Here is a 24,855-nt window from a genome sequence, read left to right as displayed (position 1 = left end):
GTACATGACAAATAGGGTGAGAATATTTTAGCGTACTCAGGCTTGAATGCCCTGCCATTAGTGCCAATGAAGGGCATTCTCCTTATAACATATGCACATCAAACACATTGATAAATTAAAACAAAATACAAGTAAATTAAAATGACCATAACATTCCACAATTATTCCAGTCCCATACAAAGCAACAATTAATCAAGTTACATATAAATAAAACCGTACAAAGAAAAGAAATATCCAACATGTAAATCCTCTGCCTTTGGAGTATAAATTAAGGAGCGTGCAAATTAATAGATCGCTCTAAGTTGGTTCACATAAGAAAAGGGTACAGATCTCATTATATAACAATTAGACATCAGCAACCAGGGATTTCCCTCTGTATAATATCACTACTCTCTGGTCGCTCATTGCATCAATTACGATTTCATCATGTTAGATTTCATCAATTACGATTTCAACAGGTTCGATTTCATCAAGTTTGATTTCATCAGGTTCGATTTCATCAGGTTCGATTTCATCAGGTTCGATTTGCAGCATCTTCTGCTCCCCAACAACTCCCAAATGAGCCATCAGCAACCAGAGATTAGTGAGTAATTCTCCACCCCTGCTCAAGGCCTTGGCATGCTGGTATGAATCGCAATGAATGGCGGCATATCCCAGCATCTCCATCCAGATCTCACTAATTAACTTCCATTTTATATTTTGGTCGAGTTTATGCAACTCTTTTGCAAGTCGATGGCAGTCCCATAAAAAATATCGGCCACCTTTCTTCACGGCATCCGTAGAGTAATCAAAAATAGAGTAATCAGAAAGGACCTCTGTTTTGTCGTAAAGCACTTGGCGTGCTTTCTCATCATCAAGCTTTCTCTGATTCTTAAAAATCATCCTGACCGCATCACATATGACCTCGAATTGCATTTGACCATATCCGAGCTGCATCATTGACTGCTGCTGGGTTAGGAGATAAACCATGTAGTTGGATGTCAGGCAACTCACAATACATTCGGACTCAATCTCTTTAGGTTGGCCAGAAGTGTCTTTATAATAACAAATGTCTGTGGCAACATGCCACAAGAGAATGCACTCATCAAATTGGCCATTAACGCTCCACCCCAGATTTTTTAATTGGCCGTAATGTTTCAATGCTTTCTTTCCCCTACATGATCTAGCCTCTACAATCTCATTGTCTGTATCCATGTTTGGCGCTCTCCTTATTGCCTCACTGAACATATAATCCTCCAACAACTCCGGCAAGGTGATCAACTTGCTCTCACGCATGTTGTCCCATTTATGTTTTATTTTAATTAGTTTTTCCATGATCCATCTACGTGAGGTATAGATATACGTATGCTTGTCTCTCAGGCAGAGACCAACGAGATTGTACTGCCCGATAGTTTTCGACCACCGAGTTTTTCCCTTCCTGAAGGTAATTTTTTTCACCGCATTGACTATAGCAGGTGCAATACACTTTGTGCGTTTCATCTTTGTAAGATACACAACTGTCCAGTCTGAGGATACAAGAAGAAAGGTTGCGATGACATCAAGGGCGAGGCCAGCACTGAACAGGATGTATGTTATGATAATATCTTTAGATGCATACTTTTGCATGTCAAGATGATGAAATACGACGAATGCTGCCATGATGGAGACCAGAGAGGAACAATGAAATAAACGGCCTAAAGCGCAGTGTTTTTCTGGTGCCTTTGTATATAGGATATCATATAGGAATGAGAGCTCTATGGCAATCAAATTAATTGCTTCCTTTATGCTAATGCGTGAGAAGCGATGATGACTCCTCTCCAACAGAAATGGGGTGAAAGTTACATCTACCAATAGGCGCTTGAAGCGATGGAACCAGAAATAAGCTTCAGAAATGGCCTGGCTTTCCCTTTTACTTTCGCTTAACTCAACTGCATAAATTAAAGTTCAAATAGTATTTTATTAATCAATTCTCTCTCAATTAATCACTTATATCACGCTTTTCTTTTCTATTGATATCTATGTATTAGGACGACAATAACAGGAGTGGTGATTAGTCAATGGTCATTTAACTTTTCTAAGTTGTTTTTTATTCAATTTAATTTAATACTGAAAAATTGCCTTCATTACAAGGTACAGAAACAAGATCTGACTAGACTGATTCACTGAAAAAACATTGCATGACATTATTGACAAATTGAGCTAGAAGAAGAACGAACTATTGTTTTCTTTTTTCATATATACGGCTTCATAGTAAATGATAAAGATATAAATTATTCATTTTGAGTACTTAATTGGAAAAAGGTACCTTATTATTTAGATTTGTTCTTGTTATGCTCGATAATCTTGCCTAACTTATTCAGTTCAACATTTCGATTTCTGATAAGATCACAATTGATTTTCTTTTATATTATATTATACTTGTAAATTTGAAAACTATATATATACACAAGCATGCAGTAAGAAATATAATATCCTTAAATTCCCAAACTAATCATAAATTTAAATAGTTAAATTAAATCTTATGGTAAACTTGGCAATAAATCAGATATATTTTGCTGGAGTTAATATATATAGTTAGCCGGAACTTGGCAATATATGTACCTTCAGTTTCATTTCCTGGGAGAGCGTCCCGCATCGCCCTAATTTCATGCAATGGAACTGCCCTGTCTACAAATATTACATAAATAATATTTAATTAATGGGTCTACACTCTCACACCAAAACACAAAAAAGTCAAACTAATAAATGCTGAATATATGTAGTCACATATAAAATGTACTATATATATATCTCATATTAATGGATGACGGCCAAGTAATGCTTATTTTTTGAAAACCTTCGCAAAAGTTGCAAAAACGTGAGGGGGAATCGAACTCTCGACCTTATTTGGGTACAATAATTCTAGGATTTTTTTCTAGTCAATTATGCTACCTTTCCTTTCAAATAATGCTAATTAATGGAATAATTTTGACCTCTCATCTTATAATTAATATTCATGAAATAATTTAAATCAATTTCAAACCTACTCTCCCATGCGACAAGCGCTACCTTTCCTACTAGATTTAAACTGATTATCCTTTGATATATACTTTATTTACAAAAGAAGACAAAGTAGTTAGAACTTCCCATTTTTATATTATCCTGTTTTAAAATGTGAAAACAATATATACATGTTTTTAAACTTACAACCTTGTAAATTTGGAAACTATATACACACGCCACTACGCATTAAATTATCCTTAATATTCCCAAACTACCATATTTTTTTAATATTTAAATCAAATCTTAAGATACTCTTTAGCAAGAAATAATAACATATATAGTTAACCGGTAGTTGTTTGAAGGTAGATATATGTACCTCGGTATATACTTTCAATCCTGATTTCCCTCAGAGTTTTATCCTTCAAATTGTCTCTGCTACCTAAGCGTAGAGCATGGGTCTTCTCTACAAACTTGATCATTCCAGCGATGCACACTAAAGTTGTTGGTATCGACAGCACCGGATTTGGTGGTGATTGCCAAAATACGTAAAATGCAGCTACAACCTGAACAACTAGCCCAACGGGTGACGCCACCAAAGCTCATTATCGTTGGTTGAGTATGATGTGATGGTATCGGGACCTCCGATGTGCAGCAAGAGGAACGAGGCCCACAAGATGGTGAGGTCGCCTGTTATAGTTCCACTATCACCACATTTTGCTTGTTCTATCTGTTTGCCCATGCTACCCAGTGCTAATGGAGGAACCAAATCAGCAGTCAGGTAAAACACCCAGATCATCAGCGCGAGCACCTTGTTGCTGGTGCGTTTGCGCAATGGTGCCAAGAACATGAGGCCTATTTGTATGCTGAGGCTAGTGAGGACGAGAATCCTTACCCTTTCTAAGTTCCATTGGTTTTGCAATTTCTGAAGGGTATTATCCATTCTCTCTCTCTCTTGAAAGCTTGGCAGAGGCTGCCGAGAAACTCTCTCTCTCCCTCCCCTTGTCCTATTCCTCTTCCTCTTTCTAGTTTCTTGTTCTGGGATGCCTGGCTAGATCCAAGCCTTGCTCAACAAATAAAATATGGCTGTTGCTCCCCCACGTTTAGGGAGAATTATTGAGCTTCACAACTGATTCAACGTGTGATATTATTTTTTAATATTATTTGTCACATGACATGTTTGTTTCAGTTGACTAATTGGAGGTTGATCCTTCCAATGCATGGATCCAGCTTCTATGTAACGGCCAAATTTTACAATCAAAATCTATTGTTATTCTTGTGCATGAACAGTATTACTGCTATCTCTGCTTTTTCAAATTCAGTCATTGAATTATTTCGAGATGGGTGCATAGAAAAGTTCTAAAAAAATTGCTTTGAGATTTGTTCCAAAAAAATTGAACAGTTGGATTTGGAAGAGCAGGGATAGCAGGGTTACTGTTCACGGGAAGAGAATAGCAGTGGATTTGATTCCCAAATTTTATGGAAGCGATTTTAATTGAATGAATATTAAATTGCTTATATATCAAGACAAGGAAAGCCTGATTTTGAATTACAAATCGTGTGTGTATATATATATGTCGGCTAATATCAAAACGTTTGTTCCGAAACCATGGTGCAATCAATTGGTTTTTTCAATTTTTCAATCTTAATAGTCGATCCAAACTGTTAGATATAATATGTATATTAAAATGTGCCTGGAGACGAAATTGTACATTTTTTTTAGAATTTTTTTACTATTTATTAAACTAGTTTGGCAAATTTAATAAACAGTGACAAATTTATTGAAAACAATGATTTTTAAAATGACTTAATAAATTGTAAAAAAATTCCAAAAAACTATAAAATTTGGTATCCAAGTACATTTTAATATACATTAAATGTTGAACGGTTTGAATCGACTATTTGGGCTTTAAAAATATAAAATCCGAAACATTTGTTAACGGCCTAGGAATAAACGTTTTGATATTAGCCAACCTCTATATATATATATACATATAGCAGAACCGCCCATCTCTATTGAATTAATTGTATAATAACTACTTGAAAAGTTTGGAAAACGAAACTGATGATGCCATGAAACTTTCATCTTTTGTTTATTGTCATATATATTAACATATTATTTTGTTCTTTAAAATTTTTTGAGGGTAAAATTTTCAAATATGCTTTTCACTCTGTGGGAGCAGTAATAGAAAGAATCAATCAATAAATAAATAATGTATGAAAACACTGCAATTAGTTTTGTAATCATTCACTTTTTATATGAAAAAAAAGAATGTATATTACTTTCTCACACTACTACAAAAAAACACTTTTATATCGATTGTAATCGCGTTATGCCATCTGGTTTCAAACTAGTGCTTATCGATACACTGTCATCGGCTCAGGTGTGGGAGGCTAGATCCACAGTTCAGGCGTGGGAGGCTAGATCCACAGTTGACTCCCCGAGATGAAGAATCTCGCACATGGGAGGCAAGATCCAGAATTGACCACCCGAGATCACAAGCTGCTCTTTTTTTATTCAAATTTACACTTTTGACTTGTGATGTGTTGCTATACAATATTGTAGTTGTATTGAATAATAATCCCAGCCTTGAAATCGAGATTTGGAGACAAAAATATCGCTATAAAGTTCCCACTTCCCTATCCCAGACCACATATTCACTGAGTCACTGTTTTATTACAATTAGCACCCAATTACGAAAAACAGCACACATTGTTAGGTAATTGCAATTTTGCCACATTATGAACTGGTTGGCAATTTTAATTACACCGGATGACCGAATTTGTTATTTCGTTCTAGTCAGAAAATTCTACCCATTTGCAGTCTTCTCAGCAAATTCTCCTCGTATTAACAAAAAATGTTATTTACATTTTCTTCTAATTATTTGTTAGAAATAAAATGGAATAATGATAAAACATTATGCATCCAATTTTCCCTTACCAACATTATTTGTTAACACAATAGGACTCACCAAATATCAGGTTTATTGGCAATTATTCCAATCGTACCTTTCGAAAATTTAATATTTTAAAAAATATATTTTTTAATAGTACATATAAAAAAATGGCAGGTTTACACTGATGGCAACACTATTGGAAAAAATAGAATCATGATCGGTTATATATGCATATTAGTATCGGTTCACAACCGATTCTGATCAGAGCGATACAGATATCAAACAAATTTGTATCGGTTTTACGACCGATCCTAATAGTCACTATCTGGATCGGTTGTAACTAAGAACCAATCTAGATATGCATCATCAAGATCAGTTCTTAGCTAAGAACCGATCCAGATAAGAAGTCATCTGGATCGGTTGTACTATAGAACCGATCTTGATGTATATTTTAAATTAGATTTTTTTTTAAATTCAAAAAATAATTATCTGGGTAAGAACCGATTCAGATTGTTGCCTATCAGGATCGGTTCTTATATAAGAACCCATCTTGATAGTTATTTTGCCTTTTTTTAAAAAAATGCTATCTGAATCAGTTTCTTAGCTAAGAACCGATCCTGATGCTTTATTGAATTTTAAAAAAATATTTTTTATTAAATGGCTAGCTTCCATATTTTTGCATTTTTTTTTGCTCGACAGCAGTAGTGATCATTAGCATTTTTTTGCTCTTCTTATCAAAATCGTACACGTACAATGCACGTTCTCTTGGCATAAGCACGACCAATATCCAATGATTTCTACATGTTAGGTTTGTAGCATGTCATATTCTATAATTTATATGAATTGAAAGAAATATAATAAAATTAGAATATATATATAACACTAACATCTGATGGTAAGGTATGAATATCAATTTCTTGTCCCGATTTTTTTGGAGTGCTTTCCCTGTGTATTGAAGAACATGTCATCGGTCATCATTCATCAGGGTGGCATTCGTTCGATTGGGATTCATGAAACCAACCTGCTCATCGAAAAATTCCTCAATGAATTTGTGCCAATACCTATAAAATAAAAACATACAGGTGATCTCAATTTTGTGAAATTTGAATTAAAAGTACTAAATTCTACAATTATTACGAATATTAACTCACAGCATCCAGATCTGAACAACTGATACAGTGAGCCACTCCCGTGGTGTAAGCAAGTCCGCATAATCATCTACATAGACGCATATGGAGTCATCAGTAACCCAAAGAAATATCTTGTTTGTGAGAACAACATAGTACAAAAAAGCTACAAGCAATAGAAGAATTTGAAAACAAAAACACAAAAATATTAACTTGATTAATGTTGTTTTATTTTTGCCATCTAGTTCTTCCTTAATATTTAGCATTATGTGGTTTCCAATTTTGTCTAGCAAGCCTCTTTTTTTTTCTTTTTTTTTTAAATTGAGATTTGATATATTGGCACCATCAGGAGCAGAGTTAGACATTTGAACTATAGAAATCAAACACAATAAAGATCAATTATATAATTTTTTTTATAAAAAAATGAGGAATTATACAAGACGATGATATTTACTCTAAATTATATAAAAAATTATATTTAAATATAAAAATTAAAAAATAACGATCAGTTGACATCCATTTTTTTTTTCACTTGATTCTATCCCTAAGCACCATCAGATAATAGTTTATTTGCATATATGTGCAGAGAACAATCTTTTTTTCTTTTTTCTTTCTAAGATACGCAAGGGAGAAGAGAAGAAAGAAGATGAACATTGTGTATAAATTCAGCGAATTTTATCACCTCCAAATCAGAATATAGAGAAATTAAGTAAACACTGATGACATCTTATCTTTCTTTCTTTTTTTCTTTATTTCTTCCCCTTTCCATTATATAGTATGTTGTGACACAGCCTAACCCACCCTTCCTCAAAAATAAAAAAAAATTCAATCAAGGTATCCAATCCTACCTGATTAACTTATTATGGAGAAGGGTTGTAGCACAAATTATCAAACTTTACTAGAACAAAAGCTTAGTAACTTCTCTCTCTCTCTCTCTTTCAACAATAAAATCTTCTTCCTATTTTTGTTTAAATATTATCTCAATCAAAAGCGTGCAATGCTGCCATCCTTTTTCTTGACTTTTCTCTTGCATTCTCTGATGGTTTCTCCTCTGCAAGGAATAATAAAATTTTATATATTAAGAAGAATATATATGCATGATATATAAATTGTTGGGGAATTATTGGTACAAAGAATAATTACAAGGTGAGATATACACAAAATAAAATCATTTTTTTCTAATATTTGGTAATTTATGTTAAATTTAAAGAGATCACTTACCAGGAAAAATATAGTGGACAAAGGTAGCAGAAATCAAAATCACACCAACAAAGAAAAATGTGTAGAGATGCCTCCCCATTTGAAAACACCACCTCTCCTCAAGTCCCATCATCTCTCTCTCTCTCTTATATTCCTTTGATAAATATTTTGTTATATTTTACATGATTGGGATGTTATGGATGGTATATATATGTATGAAAAAGAAAAAGGAAACAATGGGACAATGAGCCCCTGGTATATTTGGTATTCAAATCCATTGGAAATAGTATCAATTGTGGATTGAGAGAAGGAGACAAAATTGTTAGCGGCGCAGTGAACTGATGCATTTTCTGAAGAACGTATTATCTGTGCCAGGATAGATATGACAAATTGTGTGGCAGCCTCTCTTATATAGTCTATCTCCTAACACAGTTTCGAGTGGTTAAAGGATCATGGGGTCGTGAAACCGACATAGAGACGGTTATCTTGCATAAAGGCATTGTCGGCCAAATAAAGGCCATATAGGCCGGATTCAGGTTCGGCTCATATTTCACGAGGCTTTATGAGGTCTTGAGGGCTCTGATTCAAGATAGGTCATGAGCTTTTTATTGAGACCGAATCGTCTGCCTTCCGGAGGGCAGGAATTTTCTGTCCTCAGAGTCTCTGCAGGTGGGACTCATTTAAAAACAGTAACAATAATTAAATCCTTAAACAGTAACCGATCCCACTGCGCAGAGACTCTGGGGGCAGGAAATTTCTGCCCCCCGGGAGGCAGACGATTTGATTTCCTTTTTATTGTTATTCCGGGTTGGCCTTTTTTAGAGGTCTGAATTCCGATCGTATTAATGTCCCGTGAATGGTTTACAAGGATCTTGGGGACATGGTGTCACACCCCGCGGCCACGGGTCGTAACAGTCTCCCGCCATAAGCATACAACGCCGTGTATGCTTACAAGGCTACTCACAATTCAAACCAAACAACACGCAATTCAAAACAAGTTTCTAATATATAATCAGAGTACACAGTCTGGACAGTAATAATACAACAAAAGTATCACATCCGGATACCAACCATGAGGCCTACCCTACATCTATACAACAAAATATCTAGGGTCCTGAGATGGTCAGCTACTATGGCCCACTACTCGCGTGCCTCTCCGGAATCAGTCGTACCTGTACCTGTAAAATAACCGGGAGGGTGGGGGTGAGAATAAAATTCTCAGTGCGAATTTGCCACATTTGAATTATTGGACTTGCAATCAAACTCTATATTCAAAGATGAAACCCAAACAATAAACAATGCAAACAGATACATATAATCATAAATAACAGAATGCCAATGCACGACAACAGTTAATCAACCTGAAACACAGTTCACGGAATTTACAAGATGAGTTTCAAAACACAACATGTATTTTGGCTTAACTCGATTCATAACTCAGTTCATTTGGGCTTGTAGCAATTACAGATGTTCTTTCGAGCTGAACCTTTATCAAACCCACATCTGTAGGGTTACAGACGCCTACAGATGGCCAACCAAGCTGGACCCTTTATCAGACACCCATCTGCAATTGCTGTTTGGCTTAACCATTTCCTAAGGTCCGGTTACAAGTCACCAATGCAGGTCAACTTGACAAATGCAATCACACGGAATCAAAGTTACCTATACAGGTCAACTTTGCTAAATCTCAAGCAAATATATATATATCAAAGCCACACATATAGGTCAGTCTCGCAAAATCATAACAGGTCAACGCATAAGTCAGCAGCGTCACCTTAATCCAGCCACCTAAACAGGTCGGTCTGGCAAATTCTAACAGGTCAACGCATAAGTCAGCAGCGTCACCTTAATCCAGCCACCTAAACAGGTCGGTCTGGCAAATTCTAACAGGTCAACGCATAAGTCAGCAGCGTCACCTTAATCCAGCCACCTAAACAGGTCGGTCTGGCAAATTCATAAAAACAGGTCAACGGATAGGTCACCGTCACCTTATCCAGCCACCTAAACAGGTCGGCCTGGCAGATTCATTCACATCAAGAACAATTTATAGAACTAATCAAATAATAACCATACCAACATGCCAAGTAATCTTAACCGAACAATTCAAATCATTCTCAGTTATGCAAGAATCAATCTACAGCATGAATTCCAAAATATGCAACAATTAATCATTCAACATGACAAACGAATAAACAGTTTAATTCCTGAAAATAAAGTATCAAACAAGTCCAAGAATCCCGCACCTTAGTATGACGAGCGTACCGCTTAATTTAAGGATCGGACGTCTCGTATTGTCTCGCAAGTTCTTGCTCGACCGAGCCTACACCTATATTATACGTATACTTGGTTTAACATTGGTTCAGGATCGAGAGGTTTACTCGAGTTACTTCTAGGGCTTATACCTTCTCTAATCAATTCCTATGTTTTTGGTATCAATTCGTTCGGTTCATTATTTCTTACCAAAATCCTCTAAAACCACACAAATTCTCATCTAGGTCCTCTGGACCATACAAACTCTCCATTTGGTAACCATCAATCACCGTTTCAATACTTTGGTTCTCGGTTCAATTCAATCCACCGATTGGTTAACCCTAATTTGGTCAAAACCTCAAATCAGTCGTTAAATATTCTAAAAATTTACGATCAGGAGGCAACCCTACCGATTACAAGTCTAATTGGTCGGGTTAAACAAATCAAATCACGATTATGCCAACTTTCAATTTTGGCACGAAACCCTAGAAATCAGATTTCATAAATCGGAAGAAATCGGGAAAAAGATTGGCAAACAAACTAGTAATGAGTGTAGAGGAACTAGTCCTCGAGCAATTCGAACACAAATCTCGGGTTTAAAACGAGAATCTGAGAAATCGAGAAAATTCGAGGTTTCGAAAGCAAAAAGGAGAGAAAGAAATACCAAATAGAAGGGTTCGGAGAGATCCTCGGCTGCTTTCTCGGTTCCAGACTCGATTTCTCGCAACAATCGGGAGTCTGAAAGAAACGGAAACTCACGGGCTCTTTTCCTTCTCTCTTGGACGAAAATAACTTAAAAATGGGGAAATGATGGAGGAGAGAGAGAGAGAAGCTTTGATTTGGATTTTAGGGTTAATTTTACCCTGAATGCGGATGTACCCATCCGCACTGCGGGTGGCTTGATCCGCACTCGAGACTTAGTCGGTTGTCAACAGAATCCAGGAAAACTCCGAGCCTAGTGCGGATGAATCCCACCCGCACTGCGGGTCAACCTCATCCGCACTCACTACTTAGCCGATTTCAGAAAAATTCAGTGCAATACAGAAATTCATGAGTGCGGCTGGACCCATCCGCACTGCGGATCCCTCACCCGCACTCACTACTTAGTCAATTTTAGACACAAGTCCAGAGAAAGTCTGAGCCAACTGCGGAAGACTTCCACCCGCACTGCGGGTCCATCCATCCGCACTCAGTACTTAGAAAAAATGCAGACCAACACAGAATGGCATGAGTGCGGATGCACCCACCCGCACTGCGGGTCAATCTCATCCGCACTGAGCCTATAAAGTTCCGAAATCTCGAAATTTCGACGCGGTTTCGATTCACACTTAACTTAATTATTTAGGGGAACCTTAATTAAGGTTTAAACTTCTATTTTGTTAACATGATTTATCGATTCCTTCTATTAAATCATTTGAATTTAATTGTAAAAATTTCGTAACGTAACACATGGCCTTATCAGAAAGAGTACCAAGTTATTCAATATTGTAGTTGAAACCGATTTTTTTTTTTGATCCAAAGTGTTTATTCTATTTGAGAAAAATATTTCAAAAATCTTTTCTGTTTCAGGTGAAATTCCAGCTACTCTTTATGATTTAAAACAGTAATAGTTGTGTAAGTCACTTGTTCTGATTGCATCTCATCTGGTTGTTCTATTATTGAGTTAATTTTTTTATTTTATTTTCATTTTAGCATCATATATATATATAGATACTTTTATGGATGACATGAATTCAGATTTCCTAAAGTAACTCAAATTTTGAGTTTAAAATCGGTCTGTCTGGTTAGATCTGGCACAAATATTAATTAAAGAGACTTTGTGCATTCCATCTTAGATTAGTTCAGTTCACATTGTGATCAGACGGTTCAGATTAAAACTCAAAATTTGGAGTACTTTAAGGGAATCAAACTATAGATGACATGATATTAACTTGAGTTAGAGGCAGTTAATCTTTTTTTTTTTTAATAAAGGTCTATAGGTTCTCCATTTACATCACAACACATACACTTAGATCTCATTCCACAAGTGGAGTTCGATCTAATACTCTTATGTAAGAATATGTTTGATTGCAAAATAAAAATAGTTGGAATAGTCAAATAAAAAATAGTTATTGTTTGTCTTATTAGAATAGTCAAATATCAAAATTTTTATAAATAAACTATTCTAATAAGACAAACATTTGAATTCATTATTCTAACTATTATAACTCAACCAAATATGAATAGGCTATTTTGAATAGTTCATATTCTCAATCCAACCAAACATATCCTAAAATAAATTATGTCATTACCAGCTGTGTTACTGGTGGCAGGATCCGTATCCTCTCAGGTACCTGATTCAACACAATTGAAATGGACGGCCCAGATTTACTCTCAGCCGGTCCTTGCTCAGAATGACAGGGGGGCAATATTATTTGTGCTTTGAGATTCGTGCTAAGTTAAATAGAACAATTTTGGACCGTCTGATTCAATTGTACTCAGTCCGTCAACCTGATGGGGATGTGAATTCCTGGTGGCAGAGGCAGTAAACTTGAAAAGGCCTCTTCTGAGACTTTGTTGAATAGTGAGTATGATCTTAAAATTGTTAATCCAATTTTAAGATCAAAGTCAAAGTTGTGGCGCTGCTAATTGCAGAATAATTTGCTAATTGCGGTCATACTCCTCTGTCCTTAATTCACTATTCCTTGCTGTTGACTGTTGACTGTTGATTATTGAGTCGCTAGCCTGACTAGAAAGAAACAACATCTATTCTACTCATCTGGAATTCGCATCCTCTCAGATACCTCATATTTTGCGTGACTTTTTGGGTAATCTCAACCGTTGAAATACAATCTACACGAATATCAAAGCTCAAATAATACTGCCCCCCAGACACGTCGGTCAAGCAAAATATGAGCTACCTCAGAGGATACGTACTCTTCTATCAGCACCCTTCATATTTTCTATACGCCATAAAAAATAATAGAGTAGAAATTGCTCTAGCCACAAAAGAAAAGGAAGAAGAAGAAAGGGGAAATTGCTCTCTCGCTCTCTCATGGCTTCGTCAACCATATTCCTCTTGCCCTCTCAAGTCACACAAACAGGAGCAAGAGCAATTTCTATTACCTCCACAAACCCTAACCCTAGAAGTGTCTCCTTCCCCAAATTGCGTAACGGGTCGTCACTCAGGTCGACCCGTCAGGAGCTGAGAGCGAGGGCAACGCTCCAAGTGGAAAGACAGGATCCTTCCTATTCTTCTCCGCCTCCTTCCCTTCCTTATCGGATAGGGCACGGTTTTGATTTACACCGGCTTGAACCGGGACTACCTCTTATTATCGGAGGAATCGATATTCCTCATGACCGGGGTTGTCAAGCTCACTCTGATGGTAATTCATTTCATTTCATTTCATCTCATTTGATTTGAATTGATTTCATTTGATTTCATTTCATTTACTATTAATACATACAGGTGATGTGTTGCTTCACTGTGTGGTGGATGCGATTTTGGGAGCATTGGGGCTACCTGACATTGGCCAAATATTTCCAGATTCTGATCCCAAGTGGAAAGGTGCCAATTCTTCTCTCTTCATGACAGAAGCGGTAATTCATTCATTCCTCTTCTTTGTAATTTGTAATTTGAAAATTGGAATAGGCAAGTGTAACAAATCAATTTGGGGTATCAACGGGTACGATACGAGTTGAGTGGAGACATTTTCATACCCGTATCCGTTATGATAAAAAATTTTTTTTACTCTTATTCGTCTTTTCAAATACAGTACGGATCGAGTAAACAGATAAAAAAGTGTCATTGACATTTTAATTTTTGTTTTCAATAAAATATTATTAAAAATAAGAAAATAGTATTGTATCATCTATCATCTTCGTACAAATATATATCTCTATATATTTTTATTTTTAAAAATTATCTTATACAAAAACAAGTAAGATAATGAAAAAAAATTCGTTATCCTTATCCTCGATAAGCTAACAAAATAATCTTACTTTTATCGGTGTTTTTGGATACGATACAGGTCGGGTAAAAAGATGCCATTGACACCCTTAACATCAATCAATTTTGAATTCAATTAAACATGTATGTAATGCTTGCTATTTGGAATATGTGATATGATCTCTCAGGTTCGACTTATGCATGAAGCAGGATACGAGGTAGGTAACATAGATGCTACCTTGATCCTACAAAGGCCCAAACTGAGCCCACACAAAGAGGCCATTCGGGCCAACTTATGTACTCTCCTTCAAGCCCATCCTTCTGTTGTCAATCTTAAAGCAAAGACTCATGAAAAAGTCGATAGCCTTGGAGAAAACAGAAGCATAGCAGCTCACACTGTTATTCTTCTCATGCGAAAATAGCATCTTATTCTTATGTTATGTTATGTTTTGTTCTGTTATTCATTCAAGAAATAAAGCTCAACGCTTATTACATGTTTATGTGTGTCTAATAAATAAAGCTGTCTACTGTAGGTTTTGGGTCTCTTTGCTCTGTTTCCAAGTTATTCTAAAGCAATGTTGTAAAAAATAGCTGTTTAGGTTGATTAATCAGTTGATTAGACGGTGATGAAATAGTCATAGATTTTTTTTGACTAATCGACCGATTATTCCCAATTACGACCGAGTATTATCGATTATTCTCAATTAATTGCTTGCCGGTACTATGTCCGTCGTCATTTACAAGACTGTTCTAAACTATATTGACTTTTTTGCTATTACCAAACAAAAATTCCATGGCAAAACTTTGCATAAGAAGTGATTCTAAATCTTAAATTTCAAGCTCTTTATTTGATCAAATGAAGAGCACAATACATAATAAATTCTCCATTTTATGCGCTATAGTACAGTAGCCTCACTCATAAATCATTGTTAATTGAAAATTGATTATCACGAATTGGAAAGTTTGAAATAATATTTTTCACAAATGAAAATTTAAGGTCGGTTTGTCCAAAAAATTAAAGGACTTCCAATAACATTATTTTTGTTATATAATAACATGAGTGAAGCTATGATACTATGCATAGCACGGATTGATATGTACTACGGAAAAATATTTTTGTTTTAACAATTACAACAGTAGATCCGAACTATTCAATATGGTATAGAATTTTTAGATCAAGTGATTTTCTATCCATCTTAAGAAATAGTAAAATATGTAAAATTTTGTTTACAAGTACATATTTATATGATGACTATGTTGAACGGCTGAGATTGACCGTTAGGACTTTCAAACTAAAAGTTTGAATCCATAACACGGGCAATATACATGGTCGAGCTCCATAATAATAAGAACCGAATCGGTCGGTTGGATCTGCAAAAAAGGGATCCCATTATCTGTGCAGTTTGATTCTTTTCAAAATAATCGTTTACGCTATTAAATTGGCGAAAATCAGTTTAACAGACCAGATTTTAATAACAAAAATGTTGAATCGTTCCGATGAAAAGCTCAAGTTCAAAACATACTTAAGTTTCAGATTCTCCTCCTCTTATGATCTCCTTTCTCCTTCAATTTGTCTTTGCTTCACTCCTTAAGATGAAAAGCACCGCGAGACTAGTGGGAGGGTATCCTCTGCGGAGGTTTTACCTGCGGTGCTGTGCGGTGGTTTTGATCTGACCGTTCGTTTCGGATCGGACGGACCAGATCAGATCTTGCCCGAATTTTAAAAAACTCAAAATTTGGTGAATCCTTAATCCAGCCCGTCCGATCCGAAATGAACAGACCAGATCAAAACTACTGCACAGCACCGCAGGTAAAACCTCCGCAGAGGATAGCGTTCCGAGACTAGTAGCTGTTGGATTATATAGCACAATTCATTTAATTTTTTTTTCCGATACTTTAACCTTAGAGACGGAACTAGAAATTTGAATAGTGGAAATTAATCTATAAAATACATAATATGTGAAAAAGACAAAAAAAATGTAGTTAGTGGGAATTTAAACTATGACCTTACAAACATCAAATATAATAATAAGAGACTATAAGTTCACATTTGTCATTTTATAAGGAGAGTTAGACTATATTAAAGTTAAAAAAATAATAATTAATTAAATTTTAATATACATAATTAAAGAATAAGCTGTCAATATCAAGTAATGGCTATGCATTTTTATCTCATCAAATATGTTGTAGGAAAATTACTCCCTTGCAAAAAGTAATATTTTGAATTTATAACAGAATATTGATTTTTTTTTTTTTTTGCATCTAAATCGAATAATTTCACACATGCAAATGATTAGATCTAACAAATACTACATATAAATTTTTTTTTATCAAGATCAGAATATTTTGAATTTTTATAAAGAGATGAGCGACGGTGAGTTGCGAAGTAAAACGGGTTTCTATTTCACGCTGTATTTTCATTTTGAAAGTCCAAACGACCGATCCAAACCGTTAGATGTGATCTCCATATTGAAATGTGCTTGGAGACCAAATTTTACATTTTTTGAAATTTTTTTACTATTTATTAAGCAATTTTGAAAACTGCTATTTTGCTGTGAACAGTAAAAAAAAATAAAAATTTCTAGACCTTCAGATCAACGATTTTCAAAATTACTTAATAAATAGTAAACAAATTCCAAAAAATGTAAAATTTGGTCTCCAAGCACATTTCAATATGGAGATCATGTTGAGCAGTTCGGATCGGTCATTTGGACTTTCAAATCACAAAATATGAGCGTAAAGTAAAATAGTCACTTTACTTCGCAACTCACCATAGCCCATCTCTTCTTATTAATATCAATTTTGAAATGCTTCATAACTAATTATGTCATATTTAATTTCTTTTCATATTCCGAGACCTTTTGAATATTGGCGAACAAGACCAAAGAGTTCGGGCTACTGACAAGTGACAAGCATAGTAACACAACTCGCGTTTAATAACAAATTATTTGCATTTTATTCGTTTTTTTTGACGTTTTCGAACTGAACTCCGAATAAAATGCAAAAAAATGTATAATATGCTTTATTTGCAAATAAAATACGAGTTACAAATTATTCATAAAAAAACTGCGAATTTTTTTTATTTTTTTGGGGATTTTTTGGGTTTTTTTTTTATTTCTTATTGCATCAAATCATTTTCGAATTATATCTAAATTATACTCGAATTATATCCAAATTACAAATTTTTCACCCCGCCTAACCGAATCCAAATACTCGTTTGTTTGACAAGCAGCAACTCGGGAGCAACTGCCTTTATTGTAAAGTTATAAACTTATAATCGACAGAATAACTTGTCAATTGATCGATTGTAACCAACTGATTAACTGATTAGTTAATTAGTTCTCTTCACAGCAAATCCTTTTATCTCCAATAGTTAAGGGTCCTAATTTTCTGTTCTATATTTCCTGATGTAGTTCTTGTTACGGTCTATTGACAGATAGGTCCCACGTTATTGGAGACCACAAAGTTACAAACGGCCCACTCGTCAGTGGATCTCGACAGGATCTGGATCAAAAAAGAAGCTGAAACCTTGTCCTTTTGGAGTGGGTTTCCTCTGAGATATCTCATATTTTGCGTGACCGACGTGGCCAGTGTCTATTCGCGAATAGCGAAGGGGGCCAGTATTATTTTAGTTTGGGATTTATGCAGAACGAATTGAACGGTTAAGATTTTCCAAAAAGTCGCTCAAAATATGAGATATCTCAGAGGATGCGAATTCGTTCTTTTTGTTCGTCTCTTTCGCAACCTCGTGACCTTGTCGAATTCAAATCACCTGAGGTAACAGAAGTTGTGTTTAGATCTGAACCGTTCGATCTGAGTTAACACGAATATTAAAGGAACCCGTGTGTTACAATCCTAACTCAAATATTCTTTTACCTCCGAGTAAATGGACTCGACATTGTTTACAGTCCTACATGATTGCATCTACCGAATTCCACATTTCCACTGCCTCTGTTCCCCCTCTCTCTCTCTCTCTCTCTCTCTCTCTCTCTCTCAATCAGAGGAGCGAGGAGACATGGGGGACGAGCCATTGCTAACTCGCTGGAGCTTTGAGGTTAGCTAATCAAATCTCTCTTCCTCTCTCTATACTTAATTTCTTCATTCAATAAGTTAATCAGTATTTGTATTGTCTGTTCAAAGGATTTCGAGTTCAATTATGATGTCAAATTTGGGATCAAGAGAGCGGCCAAACAAGAGGATCAAGAGAGAACGACTTATCGGGAGAGCTATAGCAATGGCGGAGTGAGCTCTAATCGAAGTGTAAATAACAACAACAGGACCGGTGCTGATTTGTCCATCTATGAACAGTTTCAGCAAATGGTTAGATGTGGAACTATACTCGATTTGGCTTTCTGATGCTATTTTTTTTTTTTTTTTGTTTTGTCGCAAGCTGAATTATTTTTCATCTCTTTGTACGGATTTGGAATTTAGTGAGCGCAATTGAAGAATTATTAGTTACATTGTAGAATTGGACTGTATTTAGCTTGCTCCAGTTTCTGAATTATCAATTAGACTGGAGTTGTAACCAAATAAGGAAAATATACACACAATGACACACCATGATATAACTGGATGAGCAATGGGAATACGGGATTAGATATAAATTTGTATTGACAATAATTATATATTAAAAAGAGTAGTTTTGGACTCTATTGTGTTGTAATTTTTAAATTCCAATTACAAAATAATTTTTCATATTCTAAATCTCAGGATAAGAAGACAGAGATGCAATCTAGGTCAACTTCTGAGAGAGCTGGTGATGTGCCGTAAGATTCCCTTTGTATTCTATGTTAATGCTAGCCAAATGATGAGCACTTCCAATACTCGTATGAGTACTCTTGATTAGAGTATCATCTGAGCAGAGTTCATATTTTAAACCATAATTCTGCAACAGTTACACTACTGGTTGATTCTGTATACCAGTGTTATGTATTAGCATGACTCTGAAACAGTATGGTTTATACTTTATAGCCTAGTACCTTCATGTACCAAAGTAGCAGACTATATGTTTGGTGCATTATTTTGAGCCAACTTTATATCAGTACCAGCTAATTTTGTTATATACCACTATTATGTACTAAAATGAAGCCAAACCAGTGGGTATAAGCTATATTCCTGTGCCAGACTTACCATGAAGAAGTTCGGAGTGTATTTTTCTTTTGTTTTTATTCAGTTATAAATAATATTTTCAAATATGTTGTCTGTAGTCAGAAGTCTCTGTTTCCTCCATTTGAATCTGCTGAAATGCGCCACCTAGCTGAGGCATTATCAAGGTACTCTTAGCTAAATAAATTACAAATTGATATACCTTGCTTAGTAGCCTGTAAAATTAACTGGTTCAAAGTATTAATCTGTAGTCTGAGACTTCAAAATATTATGTGTACCTAGAAAAATGAAAAGTATGCTGTATATCCTAAAGAACACTGTGAATGTCTTCCTTATTCCTCTACTTGTGTTAGTTTCCAATCCAAACTGCCATTTTTTTTCTTAATCTTCAGTGAGTGCGAAACAAGAAGCGAAAGGGTTAGTTTGGGCAATTTTGGATACTATGAAGAACAGAAGGGTTTTATGGCCCCTATTAGTGCCTTGTAGAGTTTACTTAATGTCTATGATGTTTTCTACAGGTGTTTGAAGCATTAAAAATTTCTCAGGGGTATACATGGAAATTAGTCTCATAATCTGCCCCTTTTTTTGAAATTAAAAACAGGGATATCGTACGGGGGAGCCCAGATGTGAAGTGGGATAGCATAAAGGGATTAGAGACTGCAAAGCGTCTTCTCAAAGAGGCAGTTGTCATGCCCATTAAGTACCCCAAGTAGGTCACACTTGTCATATATGGTTATTTTCTCAAGTTAACCCCAAAAATGTTTGAGAATATCTCGACCTTTTTACAATTACAAAGCACTTCACATGAATAAGCACCTTGGATCATTGCATTTGTATCTGATCTGTTGTATTGGTACCGGTATTGTAAGGTACAGTTGGTGAGATGATTAAATACTGTTCAACATTTAAGCAGAATTTAATGCAAATCTCAAAGTAAGATGATTTTAAATAAGAAAACAACAAGTGGATGGTGCTCTACCTGTAGTAGAAAGTAGAAACCTGTATGTAATGTCTATTTTTTGTTAACAAAATGATATTTTCAGTGAACAATATATCATTTGTGCTTTGCGCATGTAAAAAACTCAGTGGTAAAAGGGTATCTTATCGTCTAGCTTGCATTTTTGATTTACAGGGTTAGATTTTTGGTAATAGTAATACTTAAATCAAATCGCCAATATTGTCGAAAGAAAATGGAAATGAATTTTAAATAAGAATTAGTGGTCCTTGAATTGATGTTGGATGCTTTGTGGTGGATGAATCAGTCATGTATGTACATGTTGGTATAACAGACACCAGCTTATACTTGGTGTTATATTTTTTTTTTACTTGATTTGTGTTATTGGCACAATCTGGGTAATCCCAGGCTAAATTGGGCAAATTCGAGGCTTGTTTGGCCCCAAATCAATAGTTCTAGCATAGTTGATGGTCAACTAATGCAGAATTGAACGAGGAAAATCCGGTTCAATGTTTCCCTTGACTCTCTTGTGTTCAGTTCAATTAGACCCCTGGACCATCTGCAATTGTTCAGGAGCCAAGGTGATGATAGGCTTCACTCGTATTAGATTAAACTGTGTTATTTCACAATTGGGTTGCAAAATTGCAACTATTTCCAACTATGCTTTGTTCAATGGGAATTACCTTCTTGTTGACTTTTGTATAATCATATTTATGTCTATATTATGTTAATGCTTTTGAATATCTAATGCCAATTGCAGGTATTTCACTGGCCTTCTATCCCCTTGGAAAGGTATTTTACTTTTCGGGCCTCCTGGAACAGGAAAGGTTTGTACTTGTTTATAATTATTTGTGGAGTGCTTTGCTAAGAGAAAAAACTGGAAATGAATAACGACATACAATATGCAGGAAAAACTAAAAATATAGAGAACGAAGTTTATTTAAAAGCTTGAACTGAGGACCAAATGCATATTTCATGACCAGATAACATTTAAAAAGACCCAATTTGCTTATCTGGTCCTGGAAGGACTGGCTGCATTTTATGTACTTTATCTGTAAAGATACTATTTAACTTGTTTAAAATACATTGTTTCAGACAATGCTTGCTAAAGCTGTTGCAACTGAATGCAAAACGACCTTTTTCAACATATCAGCTTCTTCTATTGTCAGCAAGTGGCGGGGTACTCTATTAGCTTTCTTTTTCTCACATCTTTAGTTATGAAAGGTTTTAAGTGTGTACCTAGGTCTGGGCTTATTTAGATTTTGTAAAGCAATTATGAAAATTTCCTTTGTTTGCTGTTCATGTAACTGCTGTGCAATACAAATCGCTACTGAATCTGCAGCAATCAACTACTGTTTAGCTTAGGTAACCGTTGAAACTCTGTGCTAATTAGTAGTCTACAAGACAGAAGTAGCTGTTGAAGGATCTAGATAATCCATCTAGTATTTAATTGAACAGGTAAAATTTAGTTAATACTAACTGAGGTCAACTGATTCTAAAACAGGTTAATTATCACTCAATTGTCTTAACTACATATTTGCGTATATCTAAGGATTAGATAAAAATTTCTTATGCCAATTGAACATTCAACAGAAAATGTTCATAATCAAAAGCAACCAATAAGTGAGCTATGGCATTGCTTTTGAAGGCAGGAAAAAACAATTTGATTTCTAGATCAGGACAGAAGTTGAGTGACATGCATACTTGAATATACATGCAGGTGACTCGGAGAAACTAGTGAAGGTGCTATTTGAATTAGCCAGGCATCATGCACCATCAACAATATTTCTTGATGAGATTGATGCTATAATCAGCCAACGTGGTGAGGCTCGCAGTGAGCATGAAGCGAGTCGCCGTTTGAAAACCGAGTTGCTCATACAGGTATGCTCAAACTTCCCCTTTAATAAAGTAGTCTTTATGTAGATTGGATGTTGTTTGTTGGAATTGTGGTTTTATTCTGGGATTTGAGTATAAACAGTACTATTTTTATTAAGCACCATAATTGCTTTCTTTCCCCTCTAAAAATTATTTTGTTAGTGTATCATCTCTATCTCAGCTATAAACTTGATCACGGGTGCAGATGGATGGTTTGACTAAGACAGACGAGCTTGTTTTTGTTCTAGCTGCAACCAACCTTCCTTGGGAACTAGATGCAGCGATGCTTCGCCGCCTCGAGAAGCGTGTATCCTTCTTTTATTTCAATTTCATAGTTAAATGATTATAATTAATCTTTTTATTTGTTTTAAACATGCAAAAGGTATACTTGCATGATCTGTTGTATCTGCTAACTTGTGGAAGGTTTTGAATTGTGGTCATTTTATCTTTGTTTAAGGACTACATTACAATACTACTTGAACTAATATTTAATATTTTTTAACTTTGTTTGTTAAACAGTCTCCTTAATTCATGTTCTGTTTTGGTTAGATTCTTGTGCCATTACCAGAGCCAGAAGCAAGACGAGCAATGTTTGAGGAGCTACTCCCATCTAATCCTGGCAAGTCTGAGATCCCTTATGACCTTTTACTTGAGAGATCAGAAGGCTACTCTGGTTCTGACATCCGCCTAGTTTGCAAAGAAGCCGCCATGCAGCCCTTGAGACGGTTGATGAACACCCTTGAAAGTAGAGGAGAGCATGTTACTGAGGATGGTTAGTGTGGTCATACACATTTCTCATACCAGAACTGTGCCTATGTAGGGAGGTTATATGTTTGGTTCATTCTACTTAGTATATGGAGTAGTCAATGAGCCTAGGGTGCAAAAAAATTGTTTCAGAATTGTCCAGTCCAGTACCAATATCGTCTGGTATGATCCAAATAGATTTCTTGTTCATTGTTGTCCAATACGTCTTCATTTGTTTTATTTAACTATTTTATTTCTGAGGCTATGTCTTTTTACTTCAGATTTCAGTACCAGTAGTATTCCTGTACTGGTATATGTTTTCGTGCTCCTCACATCATCAGTATCTGGCAGTAGTAATTTCAGCAATATTTAATTTATATTTTGTTTTGCTTGGTGGACATCTAGATGAATTTTGGTATATTGTACCCTTCTTATTAATAATGGTCATGTACAGTTTTCAGAATTTCCATTCAATTGCCTAACTTGATAGTTGATACTGTGACAGAATTACCAGAAGTTGACATAGTAACTCCAGAAGATGTCGAAGTTGCTCTTAGAAATACGAGGCCATCAGCTCATCTGCATGCGCACCGCTATGAAAAGTTCAATGAGGACTATGGAAGCCATGTTTTAAATTGATCACAGATTCATCGACATCACAACTCAGATTAAAGGTGTCAAAAACTCTGAACCTGCTTCAAATACTTGTACATCATTGTGGCAAAAAAAAAAAAGCCACTCGAGACTAGATCTTTTGTGCAAGGTTATGTATCAATATGAATTGGACTGCTTTTTAGGATAGTGACAAATGAATTATTCGGGTTTGGTTTGGCGAGGACAAAAATTCGTGATTCGAGAATAATTCGGGTATAATTCGGGAATGATTCGGAATTATTTGGATCAGAGATCTCAGTCTTACAAGAGAGTAAAAAAAATGTCATGAGAAAAATTTAGGAAAAATTTGTGAATAATTCGTGAATAATTCGTAAAAATTGGGGAAAGTTCGTAAAATTTGTGAATTATTCGGGTTTAATTCGGTCAAAGTTCGGTCAACCGAATAATTCGGCGTTCAGTTCGGCATCACAAAAAAAATGACTTTTTAGGTTTAATTTGCCAATCTTGTGACTATACTTGTTAGCGTAAACAGTAGAGTAGGTATTGAAACTATGTTAGAAACCATAACAGATGTCACTGCTCAACTGTCTTCTACGGGCTTTCATGTAGATGAATCCAAAATTTTGCACCATTATATACCTGTATTCTGTAATTATTGATGCTTGTTTAATCCAAAAATTGGACATCACAAAAATTGACATTATTGTTAATTATTATCATATTAGGACTTGCAAAGTAGGGATCACCTTGACAATACAGTACAAAAAAATTAAGTTATTATCATAATTATAACAAATATCTAAATTGATAACTTAAATGATCTGGTAATAAGGTAGTATGAAGTAACCAAGCTATATCATGGTTTGTGAGAGGAGTTGAGCAGCAGCCTTTCTTTTGTTGGGCCCGGTTAGTCAGATATAATGAATTAGTTGCTTGCTGAAGTGCTGGTAATTGGTAAAGCAATGTCGTATGTAAGCTATTTTGGGCTTTCAGGCTTGTTGCTTCTAAAATCCAACGAAAAAAAAAAAAACAGTGGACAACAAAATGAAAAATAACATATTTTGAAATAGAGGAGGGTTCAAATGCACTCAAATTTTTGTGCACCTAAATGCACTTTATTTTTCAAATCATTTTTCTTCATTTTTAAAGTCCGAATAGTCAATCTGAACTATTAGATGCGATCTATATATTAAGATGTGG

General features: G+C 35.3%; 2 protein-coding genes and 1 pseudogene across 2 annotated transcripts; 2 read left to right on the top strand and 1 right to left on the bottom strand.

The window, feature by feature from the left end:
- Positions 1–429: 429 nt before the first annotated feature.
- LOC144563613 (uncharacterized) lies at positions 430–3,901 on the bottom strand (annotated as a pseudogene).
- A 9,515-nt stretch (positions 3,902–13,416) lies between these two features.
- On the top strand, positions 13,417–14,854 carry ISPF (isoprenoid F). The gene is made up of 3 exons (XM_078312889.1): positions 13,417–13,797; positions 13,881–14,011; positions 14,549–14,854. Exons 1-3 carry the CDS (start codon positions 13,467–13,469, stop codon positions 14,780–14,782), a joined length of 696 nt encoding a protein of 231 aa, XP_078169015.1. The 5' UTR covers positions 13,417–13,466; the 3' UTR covers positions 14,783–14,854.
- Positions 14,855–18,266: 3,412 nt separating this feature from the next.
- LOC144562838 (uncharacterized) lies at positions 18,267–24,247 on the top strand. The gene is made up of 12 exons (XM_078312136.1): positions 18,267–18,414; positions 18,501–18,680; positions 19,071–19,126; positions 19,568–19,633; positions 20,068–20,175; positions 21,182–21,248; positions 21,517–21,601; positions 22,142–22,302; positions 22,502–22,603; positions 22,846–23,068; positions 23,546–23,841; positions 24,179–24,247. Exons 1-11 carry the CDS (start codon positions 18,376–18,378, stop codon positions 23,677–23,679), a joined length of 1,221 nt encoding a protein of 406 aa, XP_078168262.1. The 5' UTR covers positions 18,267–18,375; the 3' UTR covers positions 23,680–23,841; positions 24,179–24,247.
- Positions 24,248–24,855: the final 608 nt, after the last annotated feature.

This window comes from Carex rostrata, chromosome 12 (assembly GCF_964058835.1).
Source record: "Carex rostrata chromosome 12, lpCarRost1.2, whole genome shotgun sequence".
Taxonomy (NCBI): domain Eukaryota; kingdom Viridiplantae; phylum Streptophyta; class Magnoliopsida; order Poales; family Cyperaceae; genus Carex; species Carex rostrata.
Note: the sequence above shows the minus strand (reverse complement) of the source record. Positions and strands in the feature narration are given on the sequence as shown.